This window comes from Strigops habroptila, chromosome 3 (assembly GCF_004027225.2).
Source record: "Strigops habroptila isolate Jane chromosome 3, bStrHab1.2.pri, whole genome shotgun sequence".
NCBI classification, from domain to species: Eukaryota; Metazoa; Chordata; class Aves; order Psittaciformes; family Psittacidae; genus Strigops; species Strigops habroptila.
In genome coordinates, this window is record NC_044279.2 from 77,257,749 (window position 1) to 77,284,579 (window position 26,831).

General features: G+C 40.1%; 1 protein-coding gene across 1 annotated transcript; it reads right to left on the bottom strand.

Moving 5' to 3' along the window:
• Window positions 1-6,724: 6,724 nt before the first annotated feature.
• Window positions 6,725-26,749, bottom strand: ST13 (ST13 Hsp70 interacting protein). Its single transcript, XM_030480845.1, has 12 exons — window positions 26,460-26,749; window positions 21,699-21,756; window positions 20,369-20,438; window positions 20,189-20,259; window positions 19,571-19,637; window positions 18,902-18,986; window positions 17,097-17,207; window positions 15,602-15,704; window positions 14,702-14,818; window positions 13,957-14,020; window positions 12,725-12,825; window positions 6,725-8,543 (listed from the first exon to the last, which is right to left on the bottom strand). Exons 1-12 carry the CDS (start codon window positions 26,567-26,569, stop codon window positions 8,415-8,417), a joined length of 1,086 nt encoding a protein of 361 aa, XP_030336705.1. The 5' UTR covers window positions 26,570-26,749; the 3' UTR covers window positions 6,725-8,414.
• Window positions 26,750-26,831: the final 82 nt, after the last annotated feature.

Genomic DNA, 26,831 nt, shown 5'->3' on the forward strand with positions numbered 1-26,831 from the left:
GCCGCCGCGTCCCAGCCGGCGGGGCTGAGGGGAGCGGTCGAGGGGGAGAAGGGCCGGGGCTGCGGAGCGCGGTGGTCGGCTGCCAGCACCCGCGGAAGGGGTGCGGGGACAGCTCGGAATGGCGCTCGGCGGGGAGTTTTAGCAGCTAGCTGTGAGAGAGGAAGCTTGGGCAGGGGGAGAAGCGTGTCACTGGAGACTCTGGGGGCTAAAAAGCGGTTGTATTGGAAGAACAGACACCTTCATGCTTTGCTTCTAATAACAGTCCTTCCCCTCTTCCTACCATACTCACCTATACTTAAGGAAAAACGATAATTAAAGATGAGAATTAATATTCTCCTTAGCTTTGTATTATGTTACTCCATCATCTTTTGTTCTGACCAGAAAAAATAACTTCATAACTTGTTCTTCACGTTTGCAGTTAGTTCTTCGACTACAACTCTCCAGCTGCCTCTTGCTTAAGCTGCAAGAGCTCCTACCACTTACACCCATAGTAGGAATCACCATACCATGCGTTATCTAAACAAGGACAGGGCGCTTAGCACATTGCACATTGCCCAAGAGCATTACTACCACAGAGCACAATAAGCCATTTCCTTTTGGTAAGATATTCCTTCATAAGGTGGCCTAACAACAGAGCACATGTCTTTACTTACCCTTCTTCAAGGAAAATCCCATGATCTTCTGTGAGGGAGTGGGGCTGTAAAGAACACAGGCTAATCTGCCTAAGGCAAGCCTTTCAGTCTGAGAAAAACATTCTTCCATTGCAGTGCGCCAATATCCTTGTGCTCCAACATCAGTTCCTGACACTAGCAACCCAAGAGGCCACAACTGTCAATTCTTTTATGCAAGACTGATACTACTGGTAGTCCATATATATATATGGACTGCTATGCCTGCACAACTGCACGTACACCAAAAGGGGGTTTGACTACGAGTCAACCGCTTTATGCTATATCTGTAGCCCCCATGAGCTCATTTTGCTCTCCTGTGCACCAGAGGGCTCAGCGATGACCTTCCTCTTGAGCAGGGATGCCTTTCAAGGTTACACCTCGAGGATGAGAGACCCCTTACCCAGCATCTTGTACTATAATGAGGTAAGTGACATTGTACATTAGGCGTAGGAGTATATTGTATGCTAGCAGCATTTTTATATATATCCAGCTATAGCTTAATTATTAGAAGTGTAGTAAGTAGCAGAGTGTTTGACTGCCATCTAAATCATTTAAATCATAATTTAAATAATTGTCAAATCACTGCTTATTTGCCATTCAATTATTGCTTAGTAACCATTCAATTACCATTTAATTTTCATTTGGTCATCTATTAATTATCATTTAGTCATCGTTTAATCATTAATAAAGCCCTGTTAGTTAACCCCACAATGATGGCTTCTCTTAGTAATTCACCTGTGACACCCCACTGCATGGAAAAAACTCAAACCTTAATGCAGAATTAAGGTGTACACAGTTCTCTGGCTGTCTCCCATCACTAATGCAGCCAGGAGCATCTTAGGTTTTACAAAACCAGGGAACAATTATGCAAAGAGACTTTGCACAATCAGGTACAGGTGCTTTTGGAAGGTCCTTCAAGCAGGACGCAAACTCACGTTACTGCTGTTCTTTGTGATTCTGTCCCTCTTGTGCAGCGGGACACTTTCACCAAGAGTCAGTCTGTACTGCAGATTGGATTTCCATCGTAAATGCGCACCCAAATCATTCTATACTATTACTATTCTATTTTGCAACATTTTAATACAACAGTATCCCCTCTATATATTGCAAAACAGAATATTAACAGGAAATGCAACAATTTCAGTATCCCAAACCCAACTTATTTGGAACATACAGACCTAGTGAAGCTGCTCGAGAAAAACAAGGGAAACACTACAGATTAAGTTAAATAAGATGTGTCAGTGTGTTCTGCAGGGACAAAAATGGAACCTACCTATAAAAAGTTTAATGGAGACAATAGGTCTTCACAGAAACACCACAAATTCAACAGGTTTCCAGGCAAACACATAATATGTGCAAGTGGAGCTTACTGAAGCACAGAAGTCCCAAGTTACCTCTTCCTCAAATTTGTCAATTCTACTAGAAAGCCTAGAAGTGAACCAAGTTAAGCAACCTCAAATACATTTTCTGTATGTGAACTGCATTTTAGTAATTTGTTTCCATGATTTTAACACTGTAGATTCCTGTAGAAAGAGGTAACAGGTCTTGAGAAACTTTAACCTTGACAGATTTTCTTTGTTTGGCCCACAGCTTTGCTTCTGATTCATGACAAAGAATAAGGACACTGTTAGTTACTCCAGAGGTCAGATTTACTGCCTCTGCACTGTGTCTTACCTTAGCAAATAAAGAATGAACTCTGAACTTTAACAAATTTTACCGTAGTGCTCTCCTTATTCTAACATTAATTAAAAAAAAACCAACAAAAAACAAAAAACCAAGACAGCATGTCTCCTCTTTTTGCTTAGAAATTCAATTCATCAGAGTGAAAACATGTTAAGACAGATCTAATTACAACTTTCAAAAGGACTTTCTGAATCTGTTGCAAAACTTTATCTTTCAGAAAAGGCTGATAAACTGGATCATACTCCCAGTACATCCAGATGAAAGTAACTAGAGATTAACAAATGAGGCTGCATGTGCTGACAGTTTGAATTCATGACATAAGTGTAGTGTTTGATCACACAAACTGGGCAAGATCGGGCTGAAGCGTAAGTCCATGGAAAGACCAGCCTACTCCAGAAGAAAGCCTTGTAATCACAAACATATTAAGAAGCCCATTTCTCATGCACATGTGTGTGTGCTTTGCCTGAAGAGATTCTGATTGAGCCTCTGGAATGCTGCTGAGTTTTCCCTACGCACTTCATCTAGGCTCGGGGACATCAGAGAGATTGGAATGCTTTTCAGTGTAAGTTACTTGCATTTGTCATTATTAAATTTAATCTCCTATTACACTACTTGTTCAACAGCTTTACTAGTTCAGGCCGAATTTTCCATCACCACCTTCACTTTTACATGGACCAAGTAATTGTCGAGCACAAATTTTGTTGCCTTGTTGTGTTCTGTTGGGTTGGGTCTTTTACTTGATAAACATCCAACATCTCTTCTAATTGCCCTTATTTGTGGTGTTCTGTTTTTGTTTGTTTGCTTGTTTTCCCTGAAACGGCTAGTAATTCATTCCAGTTTTGATTTATGTTTATTCTGGTTTGAAAAGTTTTCACAAAACAGACTAGGGAAAAAATATCATGGATTACAAGATGGCTTCTGAAAATCTGTTTTTTCCCAAGTACTTTTCTTTATTGTAGGATACAGTTAGCAATAAGCCATTTTTTGGGTCTGTTTTTTTAAATCTGAAATAACAAAGCACAGGTGGCAGCTTGTGCTTTTCTTTTCCAGGTTAAGAACTAGACACTAGCAGCTGAGCTTCAGCATAAATTTTCTCTGAGAGCCAGTGCCACTGGCAGCCACTCAACTTCATTCTCAATGTAATACCTTGATTTTTTTTCATCTAATTCTGATGACTTCCTAATAACTTGTACCTTCAGCCTATTAAAAAAGGTAATTTTATTAAACACTCGTTATGTGACTGCTCTGATTTTCTGCTATGATACTTTTCTTTCTGAAATGCAAAATGCAAACCAACTCATTTTTAGAAACATATCCTTTAGAGTGAGAACATTAGATTTAGAAAACTAAAAAACTAAATGTTTCAATAACTGGATTCCCTTCACTATTAACTGATTTAGACCTTACCTCCTTGCTACTTTACAGTTGAGTAATAAGTGCCCTCTCTTTCTAAATACCTTTGTACCCATACCAATAATGCTTACCATCTGACTGCTTCATCTGCTGTACTTCCAGAAGAAATTCCAAGATAAACTGCTACCCCCAATCTTGTAATCTTTCACATCTAATTTATTTACATGTAGTAGGAACTTCTATTCCTTGTGGCCACTGACATGTTTGTACATTAAAAGAAAATCCCAGGTTTAGTAAATGTGTGTGACACCAAAGGTGCCAAAGATTGTTACCCACTTACTTAACAAAAAGTCGTAACACATTCTGCAAATATATTTATTTATTGACAAGATCTCAAGCTTGTCCAAGACCATCCATCTAGAATACACATTTCAAAAGCCTATTTGTACATCAGACAGGTACAGTAGTAACACTTCATTAGCAAGATTACAGGTTAACATCTTGATTTAGTTCGTTGTAAAGATTCAGATATGCAGGAAAGTTCTCGGTATTTAAGTTCAGTAGAACCTCCAGTCAGCAGGGGTGAAGGAAGGTTTGTCTCACATAAAGTTCCTGTTTGTGAGGACCACACCAGGAGAGTATGACTTACCTAAGCTCTGATTCCCAAGGTGGTCAACGAGTTGTCGCCCAAAGCCACCTGAATTTTTTTGTTGCTCCACAGCACAGATCCACCAGTCACCATCTGACCTGCTTCATTTCTTTGTCACGTTAAAACTGTTCCTGCTTCCTCTTAATTTACTTGCATCACACAACTGACCTCCTATAACATGTCCTATAGTACTCAACGTGGTGGTCTCTGCACCCAATTGGAAGCTGCCATTTTTTTTACACCATTTCAGCTCTTTGATAATCCAGAATTACTTTTCTACAATCCTGCGCTCACTCCATCATATATGAAACAAGGTTGTGGCACCTCTGCAAAGCTCTGAATAAGGTTCACAAGACACCTTTCTCTAGACATAAGAAAACACTGCTACCACTTTCCCAGTAAGTCACTCTCTTGCTTGAGGATGCCAATCCAGTTCTGCACCAGTACCAGCCACCATCAGATTACCCCTTCCCAATGAAAGGACACAACCCTCTAGCCTCTTAACACTCTACCTCATCCCATCAACCTTGAAAGCATGGCAGCATCCCTCAGCCTACATGCCTTATGGGATTTCAGAGGGGCTCCCAACGCTTCCAGTCAGGAGCATGCCACAATCCACAGGAAGATAAATTGCCAAAGCTGACCTGGCTCCAGCTCCACCTGGGTAAGGTGGTAAGTCCACCTGGGCTGGGTAAGTCCACAACCTCCCATCCCTTTGGGTGAAGGATTCTGCTCAGACAGCAGTTGCTACAAGCTCCCATAATGATCCTGTTTGCTCTTATGCCTCTCAGAGGAGGGATGTATGAGCACACAAGCGAGTATGGCTTGTACAAGCTTTATGCAAAGGCCCCAAAGGTAACCAGAAAAACTAAGTGGTGTTTAAAGCCCTATTTTAAACTACAGATAGATGCTACTGCTGGCCACCTGAAACTGTTTCTATGACATGGTTTTACCTTTACATGGCTTTAAAAAACTCATTTATTGACCCATTCTGCTTCTGGCCTATCACTACTCTGCCCAGTCTTGTCCCACCTGCCTTTACCCAACTTTGACAGAGTCTGGCTCCTGCCTATCTGATCCCTGCCTTCCAACAAAGACAACACAAGCCACTTTGGCAAGTATCTTTTATTCACAGCCCAACACTCAAGCGAGATATATTTTCAAGCCTTGTACTCTCCACACCACTGTGCAATAGGGCTCACAGTGAAGCAGCACAGTCTGAAAGTGGCATCTGACCTGACATTTCTTTTGCCTTGTGGCAGCAGCTACACCACAGAGAATAGCAAAATCACTCAGACACACACACAGTAACAAGGCTGAGCCTCTATTACCAGTCAGCTGCTGGTGTATCATCATACTCTCTGCCAGACCACATCATCTGAGCTGCAGCACTGCACTGGCCAAGCAGCACACTACAGACTTGCTTCAATGGCAGAAATGCTCCCCTGAGCCTGGGTCAGCACGTCTGACACCGCACTGTGCTAGCTGAACCATTCATACACACAGGCAGCTTTTAGAGTCAACTTGTCAGCTGAGCCAGTTATCGCCGCAGGACTTGCAAGAACCATCCCTACACTCTGCTGCAATGGAAGCAAACAGCCTGAAGGAGCTGTCGGTAAATACTGGAACAAGCACTGAAAATCATAACTTCCTTATAGCTACTCACATCCCACATTTGGAACTTATCTTTGCTCACCTCCTGTGCAGTTAACTTTCTCCACGTGTATTTCTGTTCAAACCACTTTAGCTGCTTAGATGTCCACATGCCAACTTGGGGAACTGAGATGAGGTCCAGCCATCTCAATTAATTTACTGGGTAACACTAAAACCCCCACACACCCCAAGGGAGTCATAGTATGTGCATTCCGAAAGGACGGGAAGTCGGCTAGATTGCTCATGCTAACACCAAAATGAGGGAGAATGCTTTTCTTGAGTTAGTTGGCTCTGAGTAACAGCAACCAATGTGTAAGCAAGCAGGCAGGACACAGGTATGACCATTTCTACTAGCTAGGGGTAACCATACTTTTGACTAGTCATGGGTAGACAGACACAAACACCTAAGATGGAGCAACAGGAAACTTTAGGGAGTAAATCTATATTCAAGATACCCTTAATTCATGCACAGCCCATCTGCACCAGCCTGAATGACAAAGTTGAGTTTCCGCCTATACTGACGGGTGACCTACTTCCACAGCAGATCCAAAAGCCAGGCACACAGTAACAATCGTAACTTGAGCTCATTTTGTCATGAAGACAAGCCCTTAAGCATTTAGTTCCTATTTAAACCGCCACTTACATATATACAATTAAAGCACTTCCACATTTAAGCAAAATACATTTTATCAGAAAGTTACAGAAACCCAAAAAGCTTTTTCAAAACCATACTTTATTTTTTAAAGGCTAAGAGAAGTATTCAGAACTATATTTCTTAAGCAAAAAGATTCACATTTCATTCTGCAGGTTCATTAGTATGAGAAAAAGCATTTGGGGATTTATTTTTTGCAACTGTTGTTGAGTTCCTACACCAATCCAGATTTATTTTAAACTGGTAACATCAGTTATGGCTTAAGATACAGAATTACAAAAGAGTAACACAAAGGTTGAGAGTCAAGTGGTGAACAGGGAACTGGTCTTTTTTCCGCAGAAACATCTTTTAGCTAAGACAAACAGAAGCAACAACTGTCTTTAATGGTAGACGAATGAACTGAAAATCATCAGCACAGACACTGCTCCAAGAATACCCATGCTGTTAATCCGCAACTGTTAGAACAACTTTCTGTCTGCTCCAATTACTTCACCTTTTCCTCCATATCACAAGCTCAAAACCACATAAGTATGAAACCACGACAACAGTTTGGGGTTGGTTTTTTTTTGGTGGGTTTTTTGTTCTGTTTTGTTGTTTGTTTGTTAAAGAAAAGGATACAAGAAAAGATGGAAGACTACAGTATGTGGTGAAAGAAGAGTCATCACCTCTAAAGAGACAGCAGGACTTTGGCCAAGAAATTTTAATCAGTAAGCATGTAAGGATTCAAACCCAGAGCTGCAATTTTGTTGGGGATTCTACCCTTCACTGATTTATAACTCTGCATTTACATGTTCTGGATGGCTTGCGCTCAGTGGGACAGAGGTAATGATGGGAACACGATTCCTTCCCTAAAGTTTCCAAATAGGTGAAACCTGGTAAGCATGGCCCCAAGGAAGGGGGAGTGCAACCAGTGGAGGACCTGCCAACCGGGAACAGACAAGAGCACAAACACTCTTACGAGCTGCTCTCCCATACCCAGACTGATAAATAAAATGTTACATCAAGGTGCTGGACAAGAATTGAACAAGTAACAAAACCTCTGTGGCCTCTGCAATATGTACTTCATGCCAGGTTGTGTGAAGGACAGGACTGTACCTTTGCTGCACAGTTTCGGTGATCAAAATACCACACTATTTGCAGTACTGCCAGAAGTTCCAGTGTGTAACTAGCTCACATGGTTATACTGATAACTTTAATAACTATATAAAGTCAGTCACCCACTTAGAAAATATAAAGGACTTGTATTGCAGACAATTCCTTTGTCCAGTTAATTTTTTAGACTTGTCCCACCTTTACTGTGACTAGGCCAATTTTCTGTCCTAAGGAGATTAAGACAGACTTCAACTGTTAAAGTTCCTTCAAGTTCCTTCCTCTTTGCTCACTGAGAATAATTAAAAATAAGAAAAAAAAAAAAATCCAAACCAACACAACAGCAGGTTTTTATCTTGCACTCCTGGAGTATTACACTTACAGGAGTGTTCATTCAAAGGAAACTGTCTGTAATACTTATGATAAAAGGTTGCAACTCTTGGGCAAGGAGAGGTGGTTGAAACTAGGTCATGTGAGTATAATCTGGGTGCTATAAACCAATCATTGAATAAAGTCAACACTTGGGGCCATAGAACAGCTCTCCTTAGAACACCCCGTTTCTCTTCTTAAGAAGATCAGAGGTACCATGGTTTGTTTTATTGCAACACTCGTTAGCCAAATCCAATCCTTCCCATTCAGATATGATTTTTAAGAACCAGGGATTTTATGGTTTACTGCCAAATTTGGCAGACAATTTACTGATGAGATTCATGACCTTGGGATTGTTCTGGTACTTGGACATATTTGCTGGGTTCTGGGCAACATCTTGGAATGCAGCCATAACTTCTGGATCCTACAGAACAAAAAGCAAAAGATTAGGACATTTACAGAACAAGTATACAAAAGTTAGTGGTTATGTGGTTCCAACACAAATCTAGTCTTGCTCAGCTCTCAACATGATGAGACTAGAGTTTTGGGCAAAAGGTCTCTAAAAGAGAGCCCAGTGATATAGTATGCATGCTGTTAACACTGCATCAGTAAATGCTACTGAACTTGTTACAGTAATAACTCAACGTGTGAGAAGGGGGATGAGGTAAGCATTCTTCTTCCCCAAAACAGGAGCATTCAAACACAGCCACACGTACTGGATTACTTCTATTCAGGTAATTTCAAATGCCTTTTGGAGGAGGGAGAAGCTCTGTGTGTGTAGCATGCTTGATGGGATTACCCTCCGCTAAGCAATAGCTGCTACTCATCCCTTTCACCCCTTTTCCTTCTAACAGCAGAAACTTTAACCTGCTGGACTGCGAGCAGATGATGTGGCAATGTCTGGCTTTTAAAAATGCAGCTAATTCTCAGTCATTTCCCACCTCCTTTGAGAAATGGAAGAGAACTTTGTTATTTCTCATCACACTTCTGTGCTGCAGTTGATAGTAAGTTCACATATACATTAAAATCAGTGGTCAAAAAACCAAACAACTTTATCTTCTCTATTTAGGATGAGAAGCTTTAATACTTTTTTTCCCTGTATATCTAGTGTACCTTTGGCCTCTATTGAACTAGAACTGGTTTTACTCATTTCCCATGTGTATGTTTTGAACAGTGCCCTTTAATAAATCTGTATAGACGGATTCTACATCTCAGCCTGGGAAAATGATTGATGTAAGCAACTTCTGAAAAAAATCAAGTTTTCTTTAATTCAGCTAAAGTGCAAGCAGTTTATTATGTCCAATACAAATCATCTGCATTAGCTGTAATTTCATTTACTGTTCTAACACATTTAAGTAGTTGCACTGAAAAATACAATTTTCCCTAGACTTCTAGCCCATTGCTATTGCAGATGTAGTCTTTGGAAACCACCAAAAAACAGCTGGTGTCCTCAGAGCTGCCTGTGCTTCAACAACAACATGCTCTATCTATTCCAGCATCAGACACAGACAAAAGCTGTTTAACTAGTCAGATTCAAAACTGCATTTGCTAGGTGTGGGCTCCAGTGAAACCACCCACGTGGTTCAGTCATGTTTTATACATGTTGGGAACCAAGAGTCAAGTCTGTTGTGAGAAAGATTTACAAGTGTTTTGTCTCCTTCACAAAAGGGAAGCTGCAAAGTCTATGAAGAACAGCTTTAGTTCAGAAAACAGATATTAGATATTTTCTCCAATTTACAGGATTCTTATGCAAAGAAAAAAATTTTCACAGCCTCAAACTTCTTGAATTGCCAATTTCAAAATAGGGGACATCACAATAAAGATCATGTAATGCTGTTAAATCTGTGTTTTCACCTGTATATGAATGCAGATCAAAAAGCTGAGTAAGCTTAGTCACTGGTTTGTGTCAAAGTACACCTAAATGAATGTTAAATATTCAATTTTATGGTCCTGAGAATTTACAGCAAGTAAATGATTCTGTATTTGTGCAACTCCCTGGAAGCCCTCAACACTGCACTGTGTTTATAAAAATGTCTAACAGATCCAAGGCTTCACATGGATGAGCAGTATTATCAGAACAAGGTTTAAGACTGAAGATATCAACATTTCCATAGGTAAATAATTAGTACATAAGGTGAAATGGGAACCACTGTATAAATGGCATTAGTGAAACATTGTTTCCTAATGCTCTAGGCTTTAGTTGCAGGATGAAAAATACTCTAAGGGGAAAGTTATCACTATTCTTTCCAACTTAACACATTTTGGTGGAAGTCTGGGTCTACCATTTGACTACATGTCAAATAAGGAATCCATAGGTTCATCTTACACATCACTCCTTTTGAAGATAACTTGACCCATAACAGCTTTCCAAAACACAAGTGTCATGTTGAGCCCCGAGAAAGCAGTTGCCCATGCAAGACAGGCAGTATTACAGAACCCTCCAGACAGCCAAAACAGTAAAATGAGAGAAACACACCAATTTCAGCCACTTCTACACTAAGAAGCTCAGGGGCAAATGAGCTAAACCAATATGCATTAGAAGTCACCGTAAAAGGTCACAACTACTACTATTTAGAAGCTATGAGAAGAAATGCAACAGAATCTTTGCCACTTTGAGTCTTTTGTGCATAGAAGACTAATATCAGACACAATTAAAAAAAAAATAATCCTGAAGACAAATCTTCAGGTAATGGAACCTGAAATCTTCCTCAAGAAAAGTTTTTATACTAATTTGCAGAGATTCTTATCTTTATACCAGTGATGAGCAATAACTGCTATTAAACATGTCCATAGGCAGCCATATCTGGTTCTTTGGTTGCTTCTACAGAAGACAAGTGGAAGTTGACAGCGTAACAGGTTTAATATTGCTCGCGTTCAGGCACACGCAGTTTTAAGGTTTACCAAGATGTTAACAGACACAGGCGTACTTCAGTGTTAGCTCATGGAGAATAATCTCAAAGACAATGAAACAACAGTCCCTAAGTCTAAAGAGGTAAGGAAAAAATGGTCTTTACTCTCAGAATACTCCAGTTTCAGCAATAAATCCTCACTATAAGAAGCTGCTACATACTGTCAGTTAAAATAGTATCTTAAGATTAGTGATTTGGGAGAGGCTTGTGTGATTCAGTATCTTCAGACTTAACACCTCAGATAACCTACATAACAGCTCCCAGCTACCATTATATCCATCAACATACTCCATAGCTGCACTAAGCAGAAGCCAAGCAGTAGAAACTACCGTCTTTTAAGACTAGAGCTTACACTGCCAATTCAGAGAGGAGCAGACCGTAGCCTGTTGGACATTTTAGGAAAAGGTGGTGGTGCAGACATAGGTGAAATGCTGCATAAATCACATCCACATGTAAAGTTGTACAAAATGGTCAGCAAGAGCCTCAAGGCTGTGCTGGCAGGTTCTACATATTAAAGCCTGCAATATCAGGAAACACTGCCAACACACATTCTTGCAACAGAGTCCTACAATATGTATATATTTTATATATATATAACATCAGCATGCAGTGGAGTCTTCTTAAAGGCATGCAGCAAGCACTTAATATTTAGATGCACCCCAAAGCTCTGTTTCAGCAACTCTAATTTCACACTCTTGTATTACAGCATAAGTTAGCCAGGTAGCAAATACAACTGTAAGTCATGGGCTCTTTTTTTTTGGATGGTTTGCATGCAAATCAGCACTGCTGACTGTGGCAGCCTAAGTAGGGGTGTTTCCAAACACCAGCAAACGTTAAGAGAACCCCTGAACTTCTGCATGGGAAGTGATGCCTTTTTTGATTTCAGGCCATACCAAATAATGGTCCCTTGTGATGCTTTAATTTAGATGAGGATCATATACATTCAATAAGCCAAGAACACCACATAACTCTAGTTTGACCACAGCAATCCAGAAAAAGTAACAAGACACTTTTATACGTGGTCATATTAGTACACAAATATAACTGTATAGTTCAGATTTTTCCTATCTCACCTGCCCCTAAAACTGATGCTGTCAGATATGTTCTATTTCATCTGCTGGAATACTTTTCTTGTGTAAAAGAAGTCATGACACTGAGTAATTAATTAACCGAGCAATTAATCAAGCCCACTGGGGAAGTAAGCTTTTTAAACATGAATTTAAAAAGTGCCAGAAGCAGAACTATTCTGATACTACTTTGCCTTTGGCAAAATCCAAACACTTAATCTCCTAAGAGAAAGGCAATTCTCATCTCAGTATTATTGTAATATATTGTGTTGCAACAATATTAACAATCATTTTTTGTCTGGGCATTCAAAAAAGGAGCAAGTGAATTATACCATGTGGAAAATAACCATTCAACATACTCCAGACATTGAAAAACTCTCTATAAAACATAATTTTGCCTATCATAGGCAAGTACTGGGTGGCATCTTTAATTAAGTTCCCAAATCAGTTTGAAAAATAGCTAACATTGATTCCAGACAGTCTGGTGCTACACACATGGTGAATTTCACAAGAGAAATAAGCAACCATCCCATTGCTATCCAGGTCACATCTTTCTTCCTTTTCTTAGCTCACAGGCACTGTTCTTCCCTTGTTCAGAATATTTAGCTTTGATTTTAGCAAATACTCACCTGCATGGCAGCAAGGACTTCTGGATCACTGAGAATCTCATTGACACCAGGCATACCTGCCATTCCTGGCATGCCTCCAGGCATAGCCCCAGGAAATCCACCTGAAAACCCAAGACAAGAAGAATGCATGATGAAAAACATTGAATTCATCTATACAGGAAGGTCACTGAGAGAGACCAAGACATGCTTCCTGTGCCACACCTCCAAAGCCATGTTTTCCATGTGGCTACAGCTGGTCCAGTGAAGGGAAAGCAGAGGCTTCACCTTCTCTTTCTGCCAAGACCTACATCTAATTTCACTGATGTAGGAGGCCTGTGACAAGTGTTCTAGCACCTTGTACACAGATGCATTTTTTTTCCTGGTGAACTTACATCAGGTAGGTCTCAAGCCCAGGAACATAAGAAGCCTGAATGCCAGGGGTGAACCACTCAGGGCAAAAGCAGAACAGGAGTGGTATGTCCAAGGCACATTCCATGTTTGATGGGAACTTCAGATTTGAAAAAAATTGTACCTCCAAAGAAAAAAGATCCCTGAAGCAAAACTCTGGTTTTGAGTCCTTAATCAGAGCTACCCCAGTTCTGCTGAGCAGGCTACATAATGTCTCTATTTGGTTGCTGATCTGGTTGGAGCATGCACACAGCCTACCTCAACTACATCTCAATCTTCAAGAACGTTAGTATTTACTATTGTTTCTCCCCAATTTATTGTGCCCCAAAATAACATGGAAAGCCTGATTATTTTTTGTTCAAGGCCAGCTTTTCTGTAAGATGAACTGCACTAACTCCTTTGAGAAACTATTCTGTTCAACGATAGCTTGCAACCAGCACAAATTTCCTGAATGCTCGAATTTTCAACTTTAACTCTATTGTTCTTAAGCAGAATGGGTCCAAGGCACCCTGGGTGATTTAGAAAATGTTTTTATACTAGTTTTTCAGCACATATTATCAAGCAAATCCTGCACCTCTGTTTTTTCAGACTTAATCCTTTAATTCTGTTATCCATCATTATTGATTTCTGTCTTCCCTCTACTTGCTGCTCAGCAATAATCCTCTTTAAGAAGCCAATCCTTCTTCCCACTAGTGTTCAGAGTTATTTGTAGACAAGTTCTAAACTTCATAAAATATTTTTCTCTCTGTTTTGAGGACAAATGCTATAAAAACTGTGGTTATAATACTCCACACGGAAACAACAGTCACTTCTGTCTCAAGTATTGGTGCTTAAAAATAAAATACCTGGGAAGCCACCTGGGAAACCACCAAACTGAGCTCCTCCTGCCTGTCGTCTTGCTTCTTCCTCCTGCAGATGAAAGCACATCATTCCACACAAAGCAATGGAACTGCAACCTGCTTTCTACTGCTCAACTGGTTTTAGGAAGAAAAAAAAACCAGCCGAGACAGCTTCAGACAGGTAGGTTATCCAATAAACAAAGCACTTCACTATGTGAAAAAACACTGACAAGAAATAGGATGTCTACTCTTAGTTTAGTATGTTTTTACTGAATATGAACTGTATGATTTGTTTTAGCTCTTCAACTTACATTTTTAGAATTAACTCCCGCCCCCAACATATAAAAATACATCAGTATAGAAGAAAGAAAAGGCAAGCAAAATGTGTCAGGAAGTGAGGAAGAGAAGCGAAGTATTATCCTGAATTTAAAATCTCACACTTTGGGAGACGTAAGTACTTCAACTGAAAACTATTCTGGCTTAGTCATACAATAACTGACGTCTTGAAATACAGGATTAGTAGAGATTCCAGAGCCTAGTTTTGTCGTAAGCAATAAAAGCAGATGCAGCATAACACCCTCTTCTCCAGATTCCAATATTGGTCAAGTAACCAAAACAGAAATCAACTCTCCAGTATTTAACACTAAGGAAAGTAATTAGTCTCTGCAATTTATTTTAACCAAAATAAGTGAACCAAAGTAATTATAACATTCTCCAAATTATTAACAAATATTAAAGCCTAAGTATTCACCCTTTGTGCTCTCTCATGCTCCTCCCGTGCCTTCTTCACTCTTTCCATTCTTTCTTTGATTTCCTTTTCTTCACGCTTCCGCTCATATTTTCGGCGATGTTCTGCAATTTTCTGAGCCTGTTACAATACAATACCAAAATTTCACACACATTTCCAGCCTATCACCTCTGTGGATCTGTTTTGGAGACAGCTGGAACTGGCTGTTTGATACAGGGGCATCCCCGTGTCTCTTCTTACAAGAAGTCAGCCCTGCAGTCTCTACCTCCCCCCAACCCTGCACTGTAAACCAGCATCTGCAATCTGTGGTGTGTCAACCACTTTAAAGGAAAATGCAAAGCAGATGAGAAAGCAAGCCTGCTACCAACAGTCTTCCATTTGTTACGAAAAAGTTTTTCCTTAGAAGAACGCTGGGGTCAACACTTGAGTAAAGCTGAAAAGAAGTCTTGCAGAGATTACACTGCCCCCACGAGGCAGACTAATGAAAGTACAAATCACAGCAGGGAATGCTTCCTTGTAAACCACGTTCAGGATGAAACTTCGATCAATTCAGAATAGCTTAAAAAAAAAAAAAAAAATTCCATTATCAGTGTTCTCTTGTTCTTCTGCATGTTTTCAGTCTAGATTCTAAAATCTAGCCTGGCAAACTACTTAACTGCTTCAGATTCTTCTGCAAGGTTTTTAAATGGAATGTATTATTTCATAGTTTGGTTACCTGCCCAGCCCCAGAGACTCACTTTCTCTACACGCAGCCATAAACAGCAATGATTGAAGACAGAAATATTTATAACTTAGTCTGAAGTGTCAGACGACACATGAACACACTCCCACAAGACAATGCAAGAATCTGAAGGCAGCAATGTCAAACAGAGAGGATAGACCTCCAATGAGCTCCCCACTCACTTTTGGTTGCACCTCCTTCAGCATGGCGCTAGCATCTTCATCGTAATCCAGTTTACAGGCTAAGGCAAGATCATGAGCAGCCTCCTCCCAGTGACCCAACAGTCTGAAATTCAGAAGACACCAACATTCAGAAGGAAAAAGCAAACTTAACTCTTACACTTCTTCAAAATATTTACAACCATGCAGCATTCAGTGTTTTTACCTGCAGCTATATGGACTTACAGAAGTTTAACATTTAATAATCAGGGTATTTTCTGTAAACAGCACACTACAATGACATTAGAGGATTCTTGCTTGCTTCACACCCTTAACTTCTTACCAATACCTTTTGTTTGAAGTAACAATGAGGAAAAAAAATCCTCCATCAGCTACTGTCATTGCTTGCTATAAACAAGAAGGGTCTAATAGGGAGAAGGTACCCTAAACAGGTGAAGCACACTAATAAAGATACTCTGCAGCATTAGGTATGCGTTCAGTATAAAACTACACATACAGTATTCTGTACAAGTCTACAGCACTATCTCAAGCTTAAGTGGACTCTCTTTACTTAGCACTTAAACATCCTAGCTAACTGGACGCACCATGTCTTAGTTGAAGAGGTCATACAAGCTACCGTGCATATTTCTTAACTTTCCATTTATACAGGCTCTGGTAATAAATTTAAGCAAATGATGGTATTCCTATATGGTCTAAGCACTTCTGCTTGCAGACAGAGGTGCTAACCCAAACTATGCTCCAGTCTTCTCACTACTAGGCTCCATGACTTTTATTAAAACTGTAGACATTAACAAACTTCTCTCTGAACACTGTTTAAAATGCCGCTTTTTAAAAAAGCAGTTCTTTAAGCATTTACTCCTTCCACTTTTATACACTCCATAAGTGTCACTTTTTTTTAATGATGTATTGTCTTTTTTTGAAGTTTAAACATAACTGCGGAGGATACACAATGGCCTAATCCCATTTTAATTAACTACACTGTTTGCTTAATATCACTCTTTGATTGCAACAAATGCTTCCATTAATAACTAGATTAGTTTAATTTCATTTTACTATGTAAAAGAGCTCTATGATCTCACAGAATAAAGGAAGCAGAGAAACGTTTAAGGTTAATAAATAAAAACTGAACTAACTAAAAAAAAAGAACTCCAAACAAATAAACCCCACAGTCCTAGAACTCCTAATCTTTAGCAAGTAATTAGAAAATGCTATTCAGAACAGCAGTAATCCATTAGAATATATGTTAAAAAATAAAAAAAGGAGGGGGGGAGAAAAAGACAACAGTGCCAACAGGACTATTCATAGGTTGCCATCAATAAATCCCCATCATCCTTTCTTTCCTGTAAGCCATACACTCAGCATAGTGGTTTCTTGGCTTATGGCTACTGCTCTCAGGTAAAAAACAGTTCAGAAACACAAGAGAAGGAGAGAATGCATAAACAAAACTGTTCACCCCAAGTAAGCAAAGAGAGTATCAAGTACATGTGCAGTTCATTACCTATGTGCTTTCCCCCTCCATTTGTACGTCTGTGCAGAGTCAGGATTAATCTTGATGGCTCTGTCACAATCTCTAATGGCAGCATTTGGCTTCTGTAGTTTCACAAAAACACTGTGGGAAGAAGAACATTTATTGTATGTACTGAAATACCACGTTACTAACATAAAATGGAAATAATTCTGTATGACTAACAGGCAAGCTAGTGAGAGAAGAATTGAGTTCAAGAAGATTTCATAGTGATAATGAAGTCACTGGAATTTAGTCCTGTCCCTGTCATTGTAGGGGAATCATTAGCAAGAAGCAAAAGCATTCATTGTTTAGACTCAAGCCTTGCCAGCAGGAATAACTTTAGTGCACAAGGAAAGGATACAAAATGCAAAGGATAGTTCAGTTCCATGGTATCTGGCATCTGCAGGCAATAGCAACTAGCAATTTGAACAGAACAATAACTTTATGCATGCCATATTACATGATCTTTAAAATAGTAAGAGAAGGAAAGTACGAGTTATCATACAGCCTACAAGGATCAACAGCTATCATCATCAGGAACTACAAAAGGAGATAGGAGATGAGTCATCAAAATTAAGAGAGGCAAAACAAAAGGCAAACCCAGAAAGTAGCCCCAATCTTTTGTCAGTGAAGTGAAACAACTGCAACTTTCACATTACACAAGCATATCAGGTTAACTAGTAGGGCACTACTTTAGGAGGTTTGGGCATTTCAAATTAAAAAAAAAAAAAATCTCTAAAGGAAACAATAAAAAACATTCTTGAATTGACAAAAGTATTTGATACTCAAGGTAACTCAAGTGAGAAGTTCTGTCCTTTTACATCTACTTGAAAACAACTTATGAGCCTGTAAGTAACTTCATCATGAAGGCTTGGTATAGAGCAAGCACGAAGTCACACATTCTCTTCTAAGAAACAGGTGGACGTGTTAGGAAACTGTCTCAAAGCTACACATCACTAGTGAGACATTCCAATGCTGCTGGCTGTACAAAACCCCTAGTCTCCCAAACACACAACACCCCCACCTCACACCCCTACCTTGTTACGGAAAAAATCCACTAAACTATCAAATCATCCATGGTTAGTGTGTGTGTGTGTGTGTGTGTGTGTGTGTGTGTGTGTGTGTGTGTGTGTGTAAACGGAGAAAATAAAATTAATCTGTGGGAACTTCTGCAACCCATATTTGTCCAGCCTTTCTAGAGAATTAGGAAAACAAACATGTTTGTGCATTATGAAGTTAGGGCTACTACACACCAAATCTGACAGTGTTCCCAATGGATTATCTGCAGTCTAATATATTTAATTAGCAGTAAGGTGGGTATCGGATGGGTTGAGAAATAGATGTGTCCTGTTCAAACACAGACTATTCAACAGAAACAAATTACTCCACAGTGAACAAATTCATTTAGCAGGTACAACAGAGAATTCACATGATCCACAATTAATTTTGCATCTAAAGAGAACATGATTTCAATTATCATCTTAATCCTAGAACAAACTTCAGATTTTATAAGTGTTTGTTATCCAGCATTACTGTAACTCAACGTATTAAAAGCCATATTACCATAATGCATTTTGGGACATCACTCTGCTACTTATTCTATTACCAAGACTCTTTATATGGTTGCTTCAGCAAATCTGGTTAATCACATGTAAGAGAAAATCCATAAAGTGTGCTTTTCTCTTTCCTTCATGTGGTTCAGGTTTACACACATCCTCAAGTTGCCATTGTATTTAGGTTCTTCAAGGAAAATAACAGAACAAGTAGAAACAAATCACTAGTTTATGATAACTCACCTTGCCCTCTTGGCATACAAGATGGCCAAACAAGGATTCAGCTTGATAGCATCTGTGAACAAGTCAACAGCCTTCTGAAGTTCACCTAAAAATGAGTACCAATAAAGATTCAATCATCTTGCAGTGAAATTATATCCAAATTGCCAAACTTGCCTTACAGGGTGTGACATCCCTAGGCACTTCTTATATGGAGCATTATTGACAAAGAAAAATCAACTTCTCCCTCTTGCTATGTTACTAAAGTACAAACTCCAAAATTAATGGTGGAAGGGAGAAGAGACTTTTTCCAGTTAAATTTGTACATTTAGCTTTGTATGCAATCAAATAGGAAGTCACCTCTATCACACAGCTTTTCACTGCATTAAGACAAACCACTAGAGACGCTAGTCATAATACATAGGGAAGTATTATAAAGATCAGTTTGTAATTAAGTTGCTGCAGTAGCTCATCGTCCCCCCACCATGCCCAAAACTAGAGCTACATTGGGAAGCTTTGAAAGCTACTTAAAGAAGCTGTCTGTTATAGAAAGTTTTGGGCATCCAACAGGAAGTAGGTTTTCTTTCCCTTGAAAGCATTCAAAATGGTCCAAGATATTTAATTCTTTTTTTTTAAGTGGAGAACAAAACCTAACGCCCTTGAACATGTACTAAAAAAGCCCATATTTATCACCTTCACTAAGAGCATTTATCGCTTCAATCTTCTTCTCATTAGCTTGATCCATCATCTCTTCAGTTACCTAAGAAAATAAACCGAAAAACAGACAAAACCCAAAAGCTGTAGAGTCCAGGCCAGAATTACCATGCTACAACAGCACCAAAGAAGGGACCTACAGTTTTATGAATCCAGAATCTTGTTCTTAATTTGCATTGAAATCATAGTAAAAAAATAAAATAGAAAAAAGGCAAAAATCCTTTGCTTTCATCTTAGAGGCATTACCCACCATTATTTTTAGCTAGAAAATGCTCAAAAGGCAAGTTGAATAATGGCAGGTTTCTACATATCTTTCTACATATCTACATATCTACCATAGTTTTCATGGGTGTTTTGCTAAATTTTTTGGTGTGTTTTCTGACCTGATTTTCCCCACTGAACTTTTTGATGGAGTCTAACCTTAAATAAGACTCTGGTTCTGAAGCAGTAAGTTTTTATTTAGGCAAGAAAGAGACAAAGCAACAGCTGGCTACCTACTTAATAGTACTCATCCCCTCCCAGCTGCTATCCTTGACTAAACTCAAAACTTCTCCCTATATTTTCCATGTCTGTGGCAGCAGGAAACAATGTGCTTACCTCCACGTTTTCATCTCCCATTTCTTGTGGGTCATCATTGTCTGGTTCAATCACTCCATCATTGTCAATTTCTAAGGGAAAAACAAAAAGCAAGATTAAGCTCCATTTACAAACAGAACAAGGTTTTCCAGAATCATGTTCAAATTGGTGAAATGTGATAAAGCAATGTGTTTTCCACACCTAAGTCACTCTCTTCACTTTCTGGTTCAGGGGGTTTAACTGGCTCCTCTGGCTGTTCCTCTGCTTTGCCCTGAAAGAGAAATAGATTTGTAAACATACATTATTTCTGACTGATATTGTATTCCCACTCTAATAAATAACTGCATCAGCAAATCCAAAAATAATCTTCAAAGCATTATATTGCTCTACAGCTAGACTGTTTTATTTTTAAGGTACAAGTCTTCTTTTTCCTCCTCTCAGATTAAGTCTATCATGCATGCAAGTAATTCTGAACCCAAATTTTGACTCATTAACTTCTATTATTGGTAAAGCCTGTCTTTCAAATTGTGTAATTCAATAATTAAACCAAATAATCCAGATAATACCAAACTCAGAATCAGTTTTGCAATGATTACTAACCCACCCTTCTGATCTTCCTGCCTTCCCTCATACATTCTCTGGATCAAAAATTCTCTCAGTCTATTACTAATAAGCCAAGGTCCTCTAGCAGTGAACAATAAGCTGGTGTCAATGACTAAAATACTGTTTCCATTTGCAAAGGTCAGAAATCTTTGTCACTTATATAGAGAATGTTTTTATTTTCAAGTGTTTTCCTGTCGGCTTCTAACTACATCACTAATTTCCTCTGAATCCTATAACTTAGCATATCCTGCTTTAACACAAGACACAAGCTGCTTGTCTTCATACTCGATGTCACAGACTATACTCACTATATACACACAATCCCTCCATACAGTTCTAACCAGCCAGTAATTCCAGCATCCACTCGCTTGTTAAATCAAAACAAAAATTCTCCTTTTTCCAAAAGAATTTTAAGCTTGGGTAAAATCCCGCTATAAATATCTACATGCTAAATTTATTCTCTCCCTTAAGACAATGAACAAAAAGCAATGAAAGGCTCTTCTATAATACTGCCTTAAAAAGTTGATAGTTCAACTGTTCGTTATCCATCATGGTCACTAATATTTATTCTCATGCCAAGATTGTAATTTAATCCACTGCCTACAGAAGAGGTGCATACACAGACAGCGAGAACATAAAAAAAGACATTAGATTTTGTTTGGCACTTGCATTGCACAGAACATCAGGCATTCAGGATTAGGGAAATGGAGCATGATAATACTTGAAATAGGCTAGGGAGCCATCTGTGACAAGTCATCTACAATGTGCAATGGGCAGGCTTTAGCCTGAACTGTCACATTCACTCACCCTTGTGGATTCACCCACCCCATTCGAATGAAAATTGACAGCAATTTTTTCCCTGCCCCTGCTCAGTAACTTTTGCAGAGTCTAAATGGTACTTTTCAATGATAAATTCTTCATCTCTCACCTTCCTCGTCTCCTCTGTGGAGGCATTGGCTGGAGCAGGTGGTATTGTGCCTCCCATACTTTTGAGCAAAGGAGAGAAAAAACAAAAGAGATTATCAAAACATTGACATGTATTTTATGGACTTAAATCCTACTGATAATCTTGGCTTTTTGCTGCGACACAAAACATGATGATTCAATTGGCTGTAGAACCAGCAAATAAAAAGCACCCATCCACCATGCTTTTCCCAGTGCAACAGAATGCACACTCCATTTACTTTTTCACCACTGTGACTTGTACTCACGAACATCACCCACCCACCCACCCCTGCCCACAAGGAAAAGCTGCCTCATTGGCTCAAATGGATTTTGTCCTTACAATATAACTTATGTTTTACGTCAAAACTAAATACTATTTTTATAGCTATTACTAAAATTAGAATTTTGGAACAGAGGTCAAACAATTCAAGAGAACCACGACCTAAAACGCTTACGCAGTTACAAAATTGATGCCTTTTCTCTTGTGTATTGCAATATTCATGCCTTGCCTTAGCAACAAGTTAAGAGGCATTCTCTGTATAGTCAGCGTTCTTTCAATATAGAATGAACTTCTGTATTATATCGACTTTGGTTAGCAGCCAGAAATAAGCACAGACTGAATTCTCCAACTGTTTCATATAAGATCTAATCACACCTAATGGCAGGCTGCCACAAGAACTGCCATTCCCATCCATCTCTGCCCTGCATTCCCATTTACTAAGAGTTTTCAGTTGCTCTGGCCATTCGCACTCCAAAGGGAAACAAAACCACATGTCTATCAACAAAACAGACTCTACCACCTCCTTGGGGTACCAAATAGTTAGTCGTGATGCACGGGAAAGAAGGCAGTGGGCAAAGAGGAATGGGCAGGAGGAACTGGAAGGGTGCAGGACTATCTGCTCTCAGGAATTAGTGCAACACAAAACTGTATCCTAAGGATGAGACGCTACAGCTTAAGTCAGGCTGCAGCAGTCCCATTCTCCACTCTCTTCCTCCCTCCTGTCACCAGCACTATCTCACAGTCAGGCCCCAAACAAGCTGAAAACAAACCTGTATGGGGCAAGACAGGACAGGGATGAATTGGGGAAGAGAAGATAAGAAATGGAAAAGGAGGTGGCAGGACTGACAGGTCCTGGCAGAAGGCCCTGCAGCAAAAGGCAAGCAAACAGCACTACACTACCTCCAGTTTATAAGGATAAACTGTCAAGAAAATATACCACAAGTTACAAAACCCATCATCTTCTGGAACTATTGCAAAAATTTAGATGTCTCTGGAATGTGGACATTACTTAATCTAAGTTATACTGCAAGGGCTAAACAACTGATAAAGCAGTCTTTATCAGACTAAGCATTACAGAGCTAGGCAAAACACAGTACATGTAGTAACCTTTTCGCCTAAATTTTTACCCTTGTAGGCTGGCAATAGGGCACATAAGTCTCTACCAGTCTGTAAAAACCCCCAAAGTTTTCTCTAGGACTTGTAAGGACTCTCTAGAGAAGCCTTGGAACTTCTCCTGCACAAAGAAAACTATAAATAACTATAAATTCTGAAGCATTTTAGTAGTGCTGATAAACAATATCCAGGGTAACGCAATGCTCACAAGATCCATCTAATGGCTGTTGGCAACGCTTTCTTCTCCCTTCCCTCCCTTCCCCCCCAAACTGTAAGATTCTTTCAAAGCTTGGCTTACTGGAAAAAGACTGAGAACCCTCTAACTCAAAAACGTCAGTAACATTCCCAACTTCCAATTGTGTATTTAAGAACAGCCTGGGCTAAAAGAAAATGCAGGAATCAAATTCTTTAAAGTATTTTTACTATCCACATATCCTCTACTTAAAGTAGTTACAATACCAAAACAATTCAAAAGCAAGTTACTCTAAAAATCCCTTTAGCCAGTATTTGATTACAATGATTAAATGCACAGCAAGGATATATACAAAGATGGTAATGTATTTAACCTCAGTGGTACAGACATATGAGACACTCTTGTAGGAAAAGGCAGATACCGAGCCATATAAATAGCGCACACACCAAAAAAACTAAATTAAACCTTTGTGCAAAAACAGAGTTGTGCAATTCCAGTAATAACTCTTGGGAGCTCTCAGGATTCCACTGCAACAATGACTCCGTACTTCCACTCACCACAGCGATGAGTGGTGCTGCTTCTATGACTTGTTGGAAAAACAGCAACTGTCCTATCTGCATCCACTTTCATCACTGACAGCAAAATCATCTTTAGGGAGATACTGGATTACCATGAATTACAACGGGTCAAAATCTATTTGAACAAAACAACATCACCCCCCCCAAAAGGGGGAGGAGAAAGCCCCATTCATTAATTAGGGATTCTGTGCTTTACTTTTAAGGACTGCTATTGTTTCTTTGCTCAATTGCAAAACCAATTTGAAGCATGTTCCCTCTAATGACTCATTTAACAACAATTCAAGTAAAAATATTTGTATTTTTGTGCAATTATGAAAAAACAGGCATGATTAAAAGGGACATCAAAACACTTTCCAAACATAATCATACGCTAGTGTAATGCTTTCTATACAGAGAGCACCTATATAGAAATTAAGTACAACAGCTAAACAGAATAAAAGTTAGAAGGTAACAAGTGCATAAAATCAGGTAAGGCTTAAGGTTTCTGATGCAATACTAACAGCTAGTCAGGAATAAACCACCCCATTCCGGTTTCACAGTTAGCAGTTAGCATCATTTAAGTTAGAATTATTATCTTTAAGGAAAAAAAAATAAAATCAGTTAATAGAATTTTAATCGAAAAATTTAATTATGTATTTCAGCATCATTTAGTCATTATTCTGTAATCACTTACATTACCTTGGCGACTATACCCATATCTTTCATATTAATACAGGTAAGCCTGACAGAGCTGTAAGACTCACTGAGTTCATTTCCACCTTATTGCCATGCTAAGTTTCAAGCAGTTTCCAAAGCATGAGAAGACCCTATAAATGCACTTAACAGTCCTACTGCAAACAGCACTATTATGGAAGGGCAGAGGGGAGCCCACCAGACTTCCAGACATTTTGACATGAAAAGTAATCTGGGTACCACTCCAAATACCCAAGGGCAGAACTTACCCAAACACTTCGCTCAAACATGTGAGGAAAACCAGAAAAGTTGAGAGCTATAGGAGGTTCTACTTTGAAATAATTTTTAAATTCTGATATAAAGATATCTAGGGAAGATTGTACATGGGGAAAAAAAATTCAACATTTCAAAACCTGATTTTTATACTTATAATACAAGCACCCTTCTATTAACCAAATACAAACTAAAAATTAATCTGCAAGTTACAGCCCTCCCCACTAACATGGAAAAAATTAGAAATCTGATGATCACCTTTCCATTCCCTAACACTTTCTTTGATCAAAAGAAGACTGTGTTCTTCCTCTCCCTCCCAAAATATTCTGTTCACACCTTCAGAATTGCACAAGAATGGAAGTAAGGCAGGGTGAGGCACTGAAGTTTGTTACACAGTAGCAAAAGGAACTAAAGACCTGCAGTAGGATCAAATAGGTATGTACCTCCTTCCTAGGCATACGTGCAGCTACTCCCAGTACTGCAAAATCAAGTGAAGTTAAATAGGGTTGCTTTTACAACCACACTAACATTCAGATGCATAGAAGATTAAACATCACTGTAAAAAAATTCTAAATAAACAGTTCGTTGTAGTAATTTTCATTATATGACATACTGTGAGATACAAGTATTTACTTAAATATATGCACAAAAAGCCCCACTAGTTTTTTAACTAATCACAAGTCCCGTACAGGAGAAAGTAGAGTTAAAATACTTTCAGACTAACATATAAAGCAAACTTTCTAAAACAAACCCCAGTCTATCACTAGATAAAAACCTTTTAACTTCCCCTTTCATGAAAGGTGTATCTGCAAGGAGTTTCCTCACTGAGTTCTCCGAGCAGCAAGCATTGTGGCTACAAAAGCCAAGCAGGGGTGCCTTAGTTTAATACGAGGGTGCTGTAGGTTCCCTGCCAGTAGCAAAAACACCTCAGCCCTTCCAGTCCGGTGCTTCTGGGCGCTCGGGGTGGAGCACAAAGGTGTTTTTATATCAAGACGTATCGGCCAGGCCACAGGTGCGCAAAGCCTACGTGCAGCGAAAACAGCAGAGGCCTCAAGTGCCTCACAGGGGAACAAGATTTCAACTACCTGATACATCAAACTTCAAGGAGCAAAGCACTTTCTTTGACCGGGAACCATTCCACGCGTTAAACTGCCAGGTTATTTTATGCTTTCGGGTACCAGGATGTAAACCAACGCCACTCACCTCCCCACAAAACTCGCCTCCTTTTAAGACAGGCTTAGCCAACTCTGCTGCATAAAGCGAGAATTAGCTCGGTTAAGTATAACTCTGGGGCTTTCCAGCCTGGAAAGCTGAGCCACTGACTGAGATGGCCGGGGGGCACGTTTTTGCGACGGGGAGAGCCAGAGTTTAAACAAACAAAACAACAAAATTACAGATCTCTTTAATGATCCAGTTGTAACACGGGCGGGACCGGGGTGGGGGGGGTCACTGCACCGGAGCCGCTCCCGGGCCAGACCCGCAGCGGCACCACCCCCCGCCCCTCCCCCACTGGCCAGACACGCCCCCTCCTCCTCCTCACCGCGTCCCGCGCAAGACCCCCCGTCCCTTCCCCCCACCTCCGCCATCGCAGTGCCCTGACGGCCTCCCCTCACGGCGGCGCGGCCCGTGACCGACCTCTCCACCCAGTCCCGGAGGAAGGCCAGCTCCTCGGTGTGCAGCAGCGCCGGGTTCTGCTTGCAGAGCCGCACGAAGGCCCGCAGCTCACTCAGCTTGCGCGCGTCCATGGCGGGGCAGCGCGCTCACGAGCCCAACCGCCGCGCGGCGCCGCGGAACCTTCCAGCCCGCCCTGGCCACCCCGAGGACACGCCCCCCCGCCCCGCCGGGCCACGCCCACCCCGAGGCTTGGCCACGCCCCCCCGCCGCGCAGCGGCGGGAACGTTCTAGAAGTGAGGGGTTGAGTCTCCCCAGGCGGGGCGTTGCTCTCCCCCTCAGCCTTATCGCCCGCCTCCCTCTGCTGTAGCCTGATTTCTCCTCGCGTCTCACGCC

Bases quoted from the DNA above. Each gene is read 5' to 3' on its own strand.
- ST13 (XM_030480845.1), bottom strand. From the start codon at position 26,569: ATGGACGCGCGCAAGCTGAGTGAGCTGCGGGCCTTCGTGCGGCTCTGC. The intron at 21,757-26,459 runs GTCGGTCACGGG...TTTGCTCAAAAG, and splicing joins CTCCGGGACTGGGTGGAGAG to TATGGGAGGCACAATACCAC. The intron at 18,987-19,570 runs GTGATAAATATG...ACTCATTTTTAG, and splicing joins GATAAATGCTCTTAGTGAAG to GTGAACTTCAGAAGGCTGTT.